Source organism: Caenorhabditis briggsae (assembly GCF_000004555.2).
Source record: "Caenorhabditis briggsae complete genome, chrII, whole genome shotgun sequence".
In the NCBI taxonomy this organism is placed as follows: Eukaryota; Metazoa; Nematoda; class Chromadorea; order Rhabditida; family Rhabditidae; genus Caenorhabditis; species Caenorhabditis briggsae.
The window spans coordinates 9,979,689-9,994,078 of record NC_013486.2 but is presented as its reverse complement, the minus strand read 5'-3'; the positions used below and the strand labels follow the sequence as shown (position 1 = coordinate 9,994,078).

At 38.1% G+C, this 14,390-nt stretch overlaps 2 protein-coding genes across 2 annotated transcripts; one reads left to right on the top strand and one right to left on the bottom strand.

Moving 5' to 3' along the window:
* Positions 1 to 6,311: 6,311 nt before the first annotated feature.
* CBG02490 lies at positions 6,312 to 7,245 on the top strand (the record flags this gene model as incomplete). The annotated part of the gene is made up of 3 exons (XM_045242544.1): positions 6,312 to 6,527; positions 6,994 to 7,082; positions 7,131 to 7,245. 3 exons carry the CDS (start codon positions 6,312 to 6,314, stop codon positions 7,243 to 7,245), a joined length of 420 nt encoding a protein of 139 aa, XP_045092286.1.
* Positions 7,246 to 13,418: 6,173 nt separating this feature from the next.
* On the bottom strand, positions 13,419 to 14,008 carry Cbr-hlh-14 (the record flags this gene model as incomplete). The annotated part of the gene is made up of 3 exons (XM_002630747.1): positions 13,419 to 13,666; positions 13,724 to 13,871; positions 13,952 to 14,008. The coding sequence occupies 3 exons, from the start codon at positions 14,006 to 14,008 to the stop codon at positions 13,419 to 13,421; spliced, it is 453 nt and encodes a 150-aa protein (XP_002630793.1).
* Between the last annotated feature and the right edge of the window lie 382 nt (positions 14,009 to 14,390).

The window sequence follows — 14,390 nt, the reverse complement described above, 5'->3', positions numbered from 1 at the left end:
AAAAAAAATTAAAGCACAACAAGAATTTTTAATTTCTTTCCAAATATTAATTTCCCTGGGGTCCAAAAAGAGACGCAGGCATCCCAAAAAGTGATGAAAACTGCTTATCAGTTATTTTATTTATCAGCTGTCTTTCTCTCTTTTTCTCTAGAAACAAAAAAAAATAATTTGGCTGGAGGGACTACAACTCTGGGTTCAGCGAAAAGAAGGGAGAAGACGTGAAAATAAAGAAGCATAGAAAGAAGCTCTCTGGCTTCTCTCTCTCCCTCTCTCTCTCTCTCTCTCTCTCTCTCTCTATCGGCTCTTGTAGAGGCTCAGTGTGAAGCTGTGAGTGTGCCTGCTCAACACAAATGGATCGATGGGTTGACTGGAGGCTTGCATGGGGCAAAAAGAGCACACTTCTCGTTGCGGCGCGCGCGCGACGCATACATCACAACCGCTTCTTCTTCTTCTTTTTTCTACGATCGTATTCTATACACTTCTTCTTCTTCTGAAGCAGAAGAAAAAGAAGAAGAAGTGTATGCGCGTGTGAGCTCCGAAAAGGAAAAGAGCTCTCTTGGGTGTGTATTGGAAAAAAGAGGAGAGCACCGATTTAATAGGGCACCTCACTCCTTTTTTAGTTCTCCAGTTCCCTCTTCTTCTTTTTCTTTGTCGTCCTCCCCTTTTTTTTTAGATAATTTCAAACCTTTTGGTGTTGGATTAGTGCAGATATAAGAAGAGGGGATTTACTTATGAAAAGATTCATTACTAGTACGAATGATTTGGATTTAGATCCATACCAAAATTAACCGTTTTTTGCATCTACAATCTATAAAATACGACCTGCAACTATTTTAGAATTCCTCCCCGAAAACACTGAGAGTTGTACATAGGGAAAGAGGAGCTGGCTCAGAATTGTAAAGTTATGTAATACTAAAAAATGGATAAATGTATTCTCAGTCTCGTCAAAAAAAGAAAGATGCGGAAAAAGTTAGTCAGAAAAGGGAAAGGAGAGAAGAGATTGACTGGTTAATGATGGGATACTCGACACAGCTAAACGTCTGAAGGTGACGCGAGTAAGAAACGAAGAATAAAGGATCCGAAGAAGCAGTACAAGTAAACTTAATGAGAACCTTAAAATTGTGTTGGAATGTAAAACAGTGAACATACAGTTCAATAAGAAATACAAAAAATATTTTCCAGTTGATTTTGACAGATTTCAGGAGTCTGGAGCTCGGCTGGCAAGTTTCCGATCATTTTGAAAACTTTGGAGAGTGTGAAACGAACCTAGATTAACAAAATTACATTTACAGAATTTTTTGAAAGTTTTCAGTTTTTCAGATATTTCCCGATTTCCGAAGGACATGGTGATTTACAATTACCCAGACTGATAAAAACGGGGTATATCTTTAGACATAAATATCTTGGGAGCACGAAAATTGGTAGCAATATAATTTTACGTTTGGTTTAAAGCTACTGAAACTGTCAAAGCGATTCCTCAAATCTAAGTATTGTTATGAATGTCCAAAGATGAAGGGCGTAATTTTTCATGCACGCCGCTGTGATTTTAATGAGATGAAGCAACTTTGACAAGCGATAACTCTGCTCAAAGTTGATGAAATAATTTGAAACTTTGTCAATTCACTGATGACGTATTTTAATTTTGCATTCCAAATTTTAACTTGGTACAACGCTTCACTCAAATGTTATGTTAGTTCAAACTTTAGTCCTGGTAATTATGCGCCATGTTACATACTTTCAGATGGACTTCTTAAGAATAGTTACCTCACGCTCTTTGCACTGATCACAATGACAAGTCAAGTGTTCCGATTGAGTTGAGGCTACCGACTTGGACTTTCTCAACTTTTTGACTTTGGCCTTCCACTTCTGATGGACCTTCTCCTTCTCCTTCTTCTCCTTCTCTTCCTTCTTTTCAACCTTCTCAGTCGAAGGGATTGACTCGCTATCTTTATCTTTCTTAGCCATTGTCTCGAATTTCAGAGAGAAGAGTTCACAGGAACTCAGGAATATAAGGGAGGGTGTCTTGTAAGGTGAAAACGGAAAAGAATGGAAGCGATCTGGGCCGTTTCGATTCCCGATGCCCATAAACTATAAAAATGAAGAACCGCGGAGGGAGGAGAGAGCTGAAATTGCAAATAGAGGTGGAGGAATGGAATGAACGCCCACGGTTCCCGTGCTCGTAAAACTGTTTCTCTTGTGACGATGGATGGGAACGGCGATGATTTGGGAATCGAATGAAAAAGGGATTGGGAAACTGATGGAGAACTCTTCGATTTTGATATGTTCATCATCGGGGGACCAACAATCACATGACATCGCAGATCAGTATCGAAAAATGGCTTGAGAAGTTATTGATGATAGAGTCCAGAATGTACATACAGGAAACACGTTTCGATCTGGACCGATGCGGTGCTTCGTAGACAAAAGTTCCCATCGATAATCTTGCAAGGGTTTGGAAGAAAGACAAAACTTCGGTTCATCAATGCATCACAGAAACATCGAAGGTTCCGACTTGCTAAAACCGATGGTTTCAACTCTCTAGATTTGGAGCAAGCAACACCTTTTCGACTTGGTTTCGTTTTCTTAACCCGTAGCAGGTGTTCTTTAAAAGTTTTAATAGACCTAATGCTCTTTCAAGTTTATTAGACCCTTGCACATGACTCATAATTAAAGGACTAGTATAGGTGAATACTGACGGTTCGATTTAGGAGTCAGCTACACTGTCACTGAATCCGACCTAACTCCGACAAACTTATGACAAAGCTCTATCCTAGCAGTATTTCTTATAAGTTCGGCTCCTCAATTTTTTGGAAACATATTTCGGGCAAATGTCAGCAGATGAACAAATGATTAAAGTGGCCCTTACTTATTCTCGTTACTGTTTTTTAAAAATGAAACTCGATGTCATTATAGATTCAATCATCAGATATAAATTCTCCAACAGTCAACTTTGAGCACATACAGTGGCGAACGTTAGTGAGTGTCCCTCTATACTTTTGTTCATAACTTTTCTCAAACTTGTCCAATAATTGGAAACTTTTTTGTTAAATGTAGCTGGGTTTCCAAAAAAACGTTGTATGAGTTTTTTGAAACTCAATCAATTTTTGTGTCTTCTGAATCTTCACAGACGTGACAATGACTTCAGAAGAAAAAAATTTTCCGTCAGAACACGTCTGTGAAGATTCAGAAGACACAAACATAGATTGAGCTCTAAAAAACTTATAAAACGTTTTGTTGGAAACCCAGCTACATTTCACAAAAAAAGTTTTCAATTATTGGACAAGTTTGAGAAAAGTTATGAACAAAAGTATAGAGGGACACTCACTAACGTTCGCCACTGTATATCTCGATTCCTGTGCAAGTTATCAATGTCAAAAATGGGTAACTAACGAAATGTTCATTATAATGCCAAAAATGTTTCTCAGTTGGCCACTTTTCTATATCTTTCACAGGAATCAAGATGAATTAGCTCAAAGTTTATAGTTTGGGTGGCGTCATATCATTGATTACAGTATGTGGCTCTAGAAAAAATCAAGATAAGAACTCACCCTATTTCTGGCAGATGCGATAGCTGCTTGTTGATTATTCATCTTTTTGCTCGTTTCCGCCTGAAAATCCAGATGTGTTCAAAATTCGGGAATAGGAGATAATATAGAAGGAAAAATATGTGCATGTAAACTCAACACATATACTAGTAATGTTGACATGGTCAAGTGACAAACTGAATGTTTGTGAAATCCGATAGGCATGGAAAAGGAAGAAAAAAAGAAGACCGGATTTGGTCGCAGAGCCATACGGCGAGCAAAGCCGTGAAAGGCTTTGTTTCGGCATAAATCTGATAAAAATTGTGGAGACACAAAACGAGAAGATTCAGAGTGTATAACGAATTAAGAGAGTTTAGAGACATGCAAAAGAAAAAGGTTAGAAAAATGTGTGAAGAAAAAAAGAAGGAAGAAAAAGAGGAAGATGATGTGTGAAACAAAAAGAAATAACGACTTCCCAAAACTGACATTTCTTTGGTTTTTTCCTTTTTTTTCTTCAAACACTGAAAAGGATGAGTTTTGAAGTTTGATCTACTATTAGAAAGCCATTCTCTACAGATGATTCATTTATCAGTTATATCTCATGTATGGAAACATTATGCAAATCAGCCAATCAGAGCGATGGACAACACTAAACATATAATTGAGAGTGTTAGCCTCATGATGTTTTTGGTATTTCTTGATTTTATGCATTTCATGAGCCTTTTTAGACGTTGTATATTAGCATAATGATGTTTTATAGGTCTTCTGACTAGTGAGGGTATGGAAAGTTTTTTGTAATATCAGATTTGCTTAGTTGTTTTGATTATTAAGTTGGTATGCAGAATTCGGAGTTGTGGAAAACTCCGGTGGCCGTGGCTTTAGGTCTCATAACGAAAACTACCGTATCCAACCGTAAAACCTGTATGAGAAGGGTCGGTCCTTTTATTGTTCCAAGGTAACTACGCCCTTTTATTAGAGGACCCTTCATTATTTCTGATTTTTTTTTCTCCAAAAACTAGGTGAATTTTTGTTCAAAATACATAAAAATCCATCAATTTCCTCAAAAATTAGGCAAGGTTTGTGAACGAAAAAAAATTTTTTGAAAAATTTCAGATTTTCCGGAATAATTTTTCACTGAAAATGCACGGAAATTATCAATTCAAACAACACCTTTTGAAGCGCGCCCTTCTCCTACAAGGGGTCCTACTATTCTTCTCGGCCCTTTTTGGAGGGTCCTTCTATTAGAGGGGGCCCTTCTAATACAGGTTTTAGGGTAACTTTTTAATTTTTTCTCAATTCTCAACCAATTTTTCACTATAAAAAATTCGAAAAAAATAGCAAAAAATCACCAAAAATCACTAAAAAAGACAAAAATAAAAGTATTTTTAGGTTACGGTAGTTTTCGTTGTGGGACCTTCGGCCACGCCCACCGGCCGTTAATCTTCCACAGCTCCAATTTTTCGTACATGAAAAATAATAATTAGGTTTTCGACGACACTGTACACAGTTGCTGAATTCGAGGAGTTTACATAGAAATCAAACTAAATTTGAAATTAAAAACAAAGTTCCAAGAACCAGCTGTGCTGCACAGATAAACTTCCGGTTTCCGGGTGTAAAAGTATAAAAAACAAATCGATAAAACAGTGTGGCGGAAAAGAGAGGATGCAGGCCGAAAACAATGCGAAATTCGCACGAAACCCGTCGTCATTTTTATGGATTTTTGACTTTTTTGTTGGAACGACTCTCTTCCTTTCCATTCTTTTCTTTTTGTTGACTTAAAAACACTCACTGTTTCGAAATTGGGTGGAAAGAATCCGGAGCATTTGATAAGATATCCATTGATCGAGTACTGAAATTCTGCACATACCATTTTGAATAGCAGCTGGATAGGTTATTCAGATTCTGATGACCACTTTGAAATCGGATGATGATGGACAAAAGGGGATTAACCTAGTTGACAAATGTTTTGTTTTTTGTTGTTTACCAAAATTTATGGTTCTCGGTGTTTGGCTGGTATTTGAAAAAACGGGGGATCCGGCAGCCTGTCCGGGTTTTCCACATTTGAAAAATTTGTTGAAATTTCAGTAAAATTTTCAGACTTTTTTTGTGAAAATTTGTTTTTTTGTTTCCTGACTTTTGCAATAAATTATTTATATTTTTCATTGACCTGTTTAATATTTTTGAAAAGACAGAGAGTAAACTAATTGAAACTGAAACGGGCCGGGCTTTGGGAATTCTGAAAAAAAAAGAAAATGGAGAGAGGGGTTTCAAGTTTCAGAAAAAATTATTTTCAGACACTTTTGTCATTTTCAGGGTTTTTTTTGGGATAAATAACTTTTCTCCTCGGTAAGCTTTTGAGCTTAAATTCACATCTGCTGGCGAATTCCGAGAAAGTCCAGAATTTTTGATGGTTTTTCTTAATTCTCAGTCATATCCTCTCCTGAAAATTTTCCGCTTTTTAGTTTCTTCGTTTATGTGCATTTTTCTGAATTGCTTAAGTTTGTAGTTGTTTGTCTGGTCCCAAAGAATTTTGAGAAAAAGAACAAAACTTTTATGAAGTTTACTAAAACTTAGATTCGAAGACTCGAAACCTCCCATTCTTAAAGTTTTTAGACGTTTTTTCCCGAATTTCTCAAGTCGAATTTCTTAAGATATTCAAAATGAGAACGAATTCATTTCTGTGTTTTACATTGCTTCTTCTATTCATCATACAAAACACAAATGCTGGTTGGCTGCTATATATAATTCTTTTGTGAGACAAATTAAAAATTTTCAGTTGATCAACAAATGGTTTTAATCTATGGAAATGTTTCGACGGCAAATTGGGCCAGTGCAAGCAATGAGTCGCAGGATAGTTGCATAAGCAAATTCTATTATCAGACAGCTTGCTTTCTGGCGTTCATGAATTCAATTGAACAATGTCTTTTGTTTAACTACATTTCAACAGAAAACCTAATTGTCGTCGATAGCAAAAAGTCAAAAGGCCTGATTGTTGCCATCAAGGTTCCTCTTCTTCTCCTTCTTTTAGAATCAATGACTTTTTCAGACAAGGGCTCCTCTTACTAATACTTGCCCATCTTCTGACCAACTAGAGGTTACTTTGAATATTAAATATTAATCGTGGCAACGAACAGAGATAGGATGGGCCTTTAAAAGATGCTTGGATGGTTGGCAATTCTTCAACAGAAATGATACAACATTGGTTTGTGTGAAAGCATTCGCCGAGTGGGAAGTTAGCAAAAATGACTCTATAAAGGCTTGTGAGGAAAATGGATATAAGCTGACAGGAGTTGCTTCACGAAATGAAGCAGTATGGATGTATAGTCTGTTAATTATTCGCTATACTTGATTTTTTCAAGGGATTTCAAGGGATTTTGGATAGATGAGGTGAGGAACGGTTCGGAACCGTCGAGCAGTAAAGTATGGTTATATAACGCGTTTTCCTTTTTGTGATTATCTATTTTTTCAGGTGTTCACATGGTCCGATGGATACACGACAGTAAATGATGTACTAAATGATTCTGAAACTTCAGCTTTATCTGGGACCTGCTGCCAGGGGTATAGATTGCTCTTAACGAAACATTTGATGATGTGATAGATTTTCAGCCAATCCAGAGAGGATTGCTTGATAATTTCGAGAATCGGTGAACCCAAGGCAATTAATGATGTCGAATGTGATTCCACCCAATATGGGTTCGTGTGTGGGTATCAGTTAGCCTAGCTTCGTCTTCTCATGATCAAACACAGTACATCAACAGAAAAAGAGATAATTTCTTTCTGACTAAAAGCAATTTTCATTTAACTCAATGAATCATTTCTACTTCTACATTTCTACATTTACATTCTCAGATAGTGTGAGAAAATTCATAATTAACAAACATGTAAACAGGTTAAAATCGTTTTTCTTTTTCAAAAATCTCACAATCAGTGGTTAGAACAATTGTCATTCGAATGTTTTCTCTTTCTCTATTCAGCTGTTTTGTCTTCTCCCGTCCCTCCGAAATTGCTTATCCATCAACAATGAATTGACGTGAGTTGACCTGAATTCAGTTACGCTCCAATGATTTCACAGGGGATTACTGTGGGGGCTCCGGTAGTTTCGACGTCATCTCCAGAGTGTTTAGGTTTCCTTTCTCACAAAGGAGATGAATGGAAACAAGTGAGTTGCGTAAACTTTCGGAAAGCTCACAAGTCCTTAATGGGTGGTAAGGGGAGTGAAGTGGTTCGGCACCTTTTCCGATGATTGCGTACGTCGATTAGTAATTGGAGAGTGTGACCACATGTCATAAGTCAGAAGAGAATGGAAAGTAGAGATTGATGGAGACACAGCGATTTTTTTCGGACCATGATGCAAATGTTCTCGAATGCTAATAGCGTTGCGGTGTTATTAGGGTAATATTTTTCAGAACGCCTGCGCTCCATCGCACTGGTAAAATGGCAGAGTTGGTAAAATGGCAGAACCTAGTCCCCCACGACTTTTTGGCGGGCGCGGGCAACGGTTTTTGAAGTTTAAAACAATTTTTTGATCCATTTTCTTCAATAAAACTTCATTTTTCATAGTTTTTCTTCGGATTTGCATAGTTTTTTATAGCTTTTCTTCGGAAATGAAGTTTTATTGAAGGAAATAGATCAAAAAATTGTTTTAAACTTCAAATACCGCCGCCCGCGCCCGCCAAAAGTCGCGGGGGACTAGGTTTCCAGGACTCAAAAACTCTGCCATTTGACCAGTGCGGTGGAGCGCAGGCGTTCTGAAAAATAATCCCCCTAATAGCGTTGAGTCAGCGTTGGTCTCGACACGAAAGATTCAAATTGAACTGCCGAGTCTTACGGTTTTGTGTCTGCATGTTGATAAAAAAACGCGAGAAAATTTATTTTAAAAGATCATCCGGAAAAATCACCGTGTGGACCATTGGGGAATTAAATCGAATTAAAAAAATCTCTCAGATTTTCAGGTGGCTGTTTATTCATTCAACATTATGGACAATGCCTCCTCATCAAAAAGGTCTACCATAACAAAAAAGGTCTACCATAACTGAAACTCATTTGGGTCCATATACATTTCTGACACCTTGTGCATGAACTCAATAATCTTTCTAATACATTCTAATGATCTCAATTAAGATTATCCAATGCGTTACTCAACCATCGCAATTGAGCCTCATTCCTCATTGGCTTCCAATCATTCGTCAACACACAATTTAGGTGAGCATTACGTAACCACGTGGCTCTCTCGCCATATTTAACCAATCTGTTAATAACGAGGAGGCGATGAGTGTACTTATATGATTACTGTATTTTGTTGACCACCAGCAAAAGGTGGCAATCGGCCCTTTAAGTTTGCACTTCTAGAATGTTGTAGAATTTTTATAGAGTTGTATGAAGAAATTGGTAACTTGTTGAATATTGATAGGATCTTGAACACATGTTGGTATATCCTCCCGTTATTTTTGCTGGTTTTTTCCTTATCCCCTCAGATCTTCAATACTCGTTCCACCTGTTCAATTTCTTGGGAGGCTTATACGAACAAAATTTCGAGAAAAATATTTTAATGACCCACATTCCTTTAAATAGAATTATCCTTCCTTGCAACACCTGTTTTAAGTTTTATCCCTCTCAATCACAAGCTTTATTAAGCCATCCTTAATGGTACACGTGTCAAACGGCTTCTAATACTTCCTAAACCCTAATCTTCTGACTATGAGTACCTAAAATTGAATGATGTAACCAAGTGTCTCGTCGCTCAAGTGTACACACACAGAACTATCCGGTTACTGTAGATTCTTGAGCAGCTCTTCACCTAATTAATCTGATACGTACTTCCATCTCTTTCGTCATTGGATTAGAACAGAAGCAAACAAGAAATTGGGACGAAGAAAAAGAAGTGACACGCAAAGAAGAAGGAGCGATGAGTCTTGTCTACTGATTCCACCTGCCAAGTCACGCAATGACACTGTTTTAGAAGATAATCGAAGAAGAAGGATGCATAATTGATTTGAAGAAGAATTTGATTTTGAAAATTCCTTTTTTTTGAAAACTATAGTGTACAAACAGAATGTCCACACTTTCTTTACAGTATTCCACATTTGGCTGAATGAGGGAAAAGTGGACATTCTAGGGGGATTATGATTGTTTCTCTCCCATTGGCTCTTTATTTTCTTTTGCTCTCCCGTGTAATCCTGACAAAAGAAACAATAGAAACAGTGATTCGGGTTGAATAGCTCACGAGACAATATAATTATGGTTTTAGTACCCAGGATTTACGAGAGTAAAAACCGAAAACAAGCAAATGGAAAGAATTCTGAATTCTCTTTTTCTCACTCTCTCATTCCAAGAAGACCATATTTTGAATGAAACAATGATTGAGTGAGTGGCATACGGTTTGACGATTACGTAATCCTTTCGGACACCATACCAAGAAACGAATCAAGAAGGCGTCAACGATGCAATCGTTTTTTCCTTGTTCCGGACAATTAGAAAAATAACGGAGAAGGAAAAAAAGAAGAATGGGATTAGGACCACCTAATCGTTCGGTTTTCCCCTTTTGAAGAGTCAACAAACGGCTTGGTGTGGTAAAAAAAGTGAATGAAGCAATTTTCTGTGTGGGTTTTGGCAGCATACAATACGGTATTTCTTGTAAAAGAAGCCCACACAAACCGTTAACTTTGAGCTTAATTATCTCTATTCCTGTGAAAGATATCACACATCTGTTAACTGATAAATTGTTCATCATAATGTTACCAATATTTTCTCAGTTGACAAATTTTTGATATATTTTACAGGAACCGAGATACAGAAGCACAAAGTTGACGGTTTGTGTGGGCTACTATAGAGGAAGTACAGTAAGTAGGTAAGAACAAGGCACTCCAAAACTTGTTTTTGCGGTATTTGTGATATATTTGAGTGATGAGTATGCATCTGAAAATTTTCAATTGAAATAAAAGAATTCGCCTGAAACAGATCTGGAAATGAATTTTTCCACCTACCCAAATGGTTCTTGGCGACTTTCTCGTGATTTTAATTGTCATGTTAGGCAATATCCTGAAAAAAATTGAAGAGAAATCGACGATCAGACAGAATGGGCAGAATGCGCTAAGTTTTCCAACGGATTGGAAGGTCGGCAGAAGTTCCCCGAAAAACATTTTTTGCTCGAAAAATCTGAAAAAAATTAGGTCCCCGGCGTTTTCTGACTCAGATAGACGTGACCTTCGAGCGCAGCAACGAACAGTAAAATAAATAGGTTAAATCGCGCCGGAGGCGCACCAGCGAGCTTTTTGAAGCGCCAGAGGCACGGCAAACAGGCTGGTTTAATTAAATCTCTCTAATTTTCACCGAATTATTATCTGTACTCTTTTTGTCTAGCCTCATTTTCCCTCATTTCGCCTCCTTTGCAACATCATCATTTTATGCGAAATTGAGGTACTAAAACATGCGCGGCATCATTTTTACAAAGGCAGAGAGAGTATCCATTGGCCGCCAATGTACTCGTTACCCAATCGAGAAGACCCAAGAGAGATCCTTATCAGAAGAAGACATTCGGCAACAGTATTGAGTTGAAAGTTGCCGCGTGCCGACTATCTTGGGCAATAAATCGATCCGACTGGGAACACATGTCTTTATGTTTCTTTTTGCGGTATCTTGATGATACCGGAAGTGGATGATGGATTGACCCGGCGATGAGGGATCAGTTGTTTTGAGATAAATGACAATATTTGTTTTATGAACAATAACATGATATATCGAGAGTAACTATCTGATCAGATCTAGAAGTTTCCTAGAGGTCTGAAGATCCTATTTCATTAATTCCTACTATTCAATCCTACTGTATCCGGTGGATACAATCCACCTGCCCATCTCTAAAACGATGACTAATGAATATCAATGAATATGTTGGAATTACCCCATTTCCAAATATATCAAAATGAGTGTTGACCCTATTCATTTTCTCTGAAAGGTGTCACTTTTTGCAATGTCATACCATACACATGTACACATTGAAGACACATTTCCATGTCATTTTTCTAGTAAACATGGACGTGGAATGGATAATCAGCTGCGTGCGCGCGGGAGCCCTCCGAAGAAAATGAGAGATCATTGGAGATCGAGAGATCCGAGAGACAATTCCACCGTCTGCACCTGCTTCTTCTTGTACATTGTATGTCCATTGATTAATGGTTCCGAAGCTGTAGCATACCATTCTGAATAGTTATTTGTTATGTTTCTCTTAATGGCTTCACCCTCATTTCTTCGTCGTGTTGATCATCATGCAATGAAGATCGAATGACCTTTTAGAACGGTAATGTACGGTCAACACACACAAAATATGAGCACCCACCTGTCAGTTTTTTGTAACAAGATCCGCGAACATGATGGGTTTATGGGAATGTGTCGTGGGAAGCGAGCTTGATAGAATTCAGGAAAATGGAATGGACTGATTTAGAATTTTCAGACTTTGCCATGTAGGCAGGCATGTACTAGGGATTCTTCAAAAATTCGGAGATCAGAGTTTGATGTGGCCCACTTGTTAGAACTCTGAGAACTTTCAGCACGGCGATCGAAAACAGGGCCGCAGAATTTCATTTCTACTGATCTATGATTCGGCAGTCTAGCGACCCTAGAAGTTTCTGGGTGGCCCAGCTCAGTTCTGTTAGAACGGACAGTCTGGTCTAATTTTTCAGATTTTCGGTTTAAAATTTCAGGTTTCGGTGTTTCCACTTTATAGAATCCTGGAGCATCCTACCCGCGGTTCGGGTCGCGGCCGGCCGCGGCCCTGTTTCCGAAAACCTTGGCTTCTAACATTCAAGTCTATCAATATTTGGCCGAAGTGTTCAAACCTGTAAAGTTTATCTACGGAATCCCACAATCCATGTCCTAATTAATTAGCTCTCGCTTTCCAGAATCTGTGTCATGAGAACTACCCAATTAATCGGAAACCATGGGCTCCTCAGCCTTGTCGAAAAATTCCTGTCACGGAGAATCACGGAGTTGATACAGTAACCACTCTAATAGAAGACCGTCCAAACCGCTAACTTTAAGCCACTATAACTCAGTTCCTGTGAAAGATATCGAAAATTGGTCAACTGACAAAATGTTAATCATAATATCCAAAACATTTTGTCAGTTGACCACTTTCCGATATCTTTTACAGGTAATGAGATATATCCAAAGTTGACGGTTCAGGTGGCCTTCCATGGTGTTGCTCAAAATAACGTTAAAGTTTCAGTTTTTGGTGTTTTCAGAGATGAGTCTGATGTTAAAAGTTCACATCTTACAATCGGGATACTGTAGAAAAATTGTATAAACTGTGAAAAGACGCCACCTTTCATTAACGCGAAAACCGGTTCATGAATATCGCACAGGTAGACTCTGAAGTTTTCTAAATTCAGATTTTCTTTTCTAAACACCATCCAACGTACTGTCAATTTCATTAGCATCAGTGTCACTCAATTTAATGAAAACAACAACACAAGTCATTCAGTCACTCAGTCATTCTATTCACTTTTATTCTCCTCCCATTTCCACTCAATCCACATCATAAACCCCCTTCTTCCATTCTTTTTTATTTCTTGTCTATTGTATGTTGACCCAGAAATGGTGCCAGCCGGGGGCGATTATTAATAAGGCTCCCCTTGGGGGGTGGTTTTCTTTTTCTGTCTCTCCCGGTGGAACTGAGTCCTAAGACGCCAAGGTCTTTCTCGGATTTAATAGGCTAATATGAGGAAACGATTTGACACAGAATGGAGTTTGTGATTATTATGTGTAAGAATTGATTTATTGCTGAGGGGCTATAACAAGAAAATTAAGGGAAATATCAACAAGAAAACAATACCCGTAAAAAAGAACACCAGATATTTTGAAAAATGAAATGGACTAGATAAGCTTCAGATTCTCTGGAAATTACGAATGTTGATAATTGGCATAGGAAACTGGAGGATAACACATTTGAGTTGGGGAGTATGAGGATGAGGAAACAGACGATGTTGGAGAATTGAAGCTGTCACCATGGGGAAGTACCGGCATTTGATGTGTTGACATTTGATTGTAGCTATTGTTGGAATGATACATCGAGAACTGATCCTTTGTAGCATATGCTGGGTAGTTGTTAGAGGACATGACATAGTTTGGAGATGTATTTGGGGATGATACTGAAAATTTGAAAAAATGAGGATTCGGCTTTGATATAGAATTTGTATTATTCTTACCTGTCTGTTGCTGTGGTTCCTGGTTCAGAATGTGTTGAAGACGTTGAATATACTTGACAGCTTCACGAAGAGTATCGGCCTTGCTCCATTTCTTGTTTTGGTTCTTTGGTTGGAGGTGGGTTCTAAGGACATCGAAGCCATGATTAACCTGAAATTTACAGATATAGAAAAATAAATCTTGGCTTAATTTTGCTAATAGAGATTTAAAGGTATAAACAAATGATTTACCTGATGCACACGGTTTCGTTCTCTTTCGTTTCTGGCGACTTGATTTTTCTTAGCCATTGTTGCTTTGGTTTTTTAGGCGAGAAGCGGGGAAATGAAAAGAATAGAAGACGTCGTCTCAAAAAGAGAGGAGGATGGTGGAAGGAAGGGTGGTAGCTGTGGAGGGTGGATGAGGAATGAATAGGCTAATAGTATGGGGGAGGATGGGGAGGGAAACTGAGGGGATGGGGTGGAGAGATGGGCGGTGCTTAATTGGGTGGATATCGAGAACAAGAGAAAGTAAGGAGTAAAAGATGACACCCTCCAAAATACCGTATTGCACCAAAAAATGGAAGTTTTCTAGGTACAAAAGAGAGATTGAGCAAAGCTGAAACTTCAGATGTTTTTGCTAAAGTCGATATAGTGAATGTATTCAGAAAGAAGAAGACTCAAAAAAGTAGTG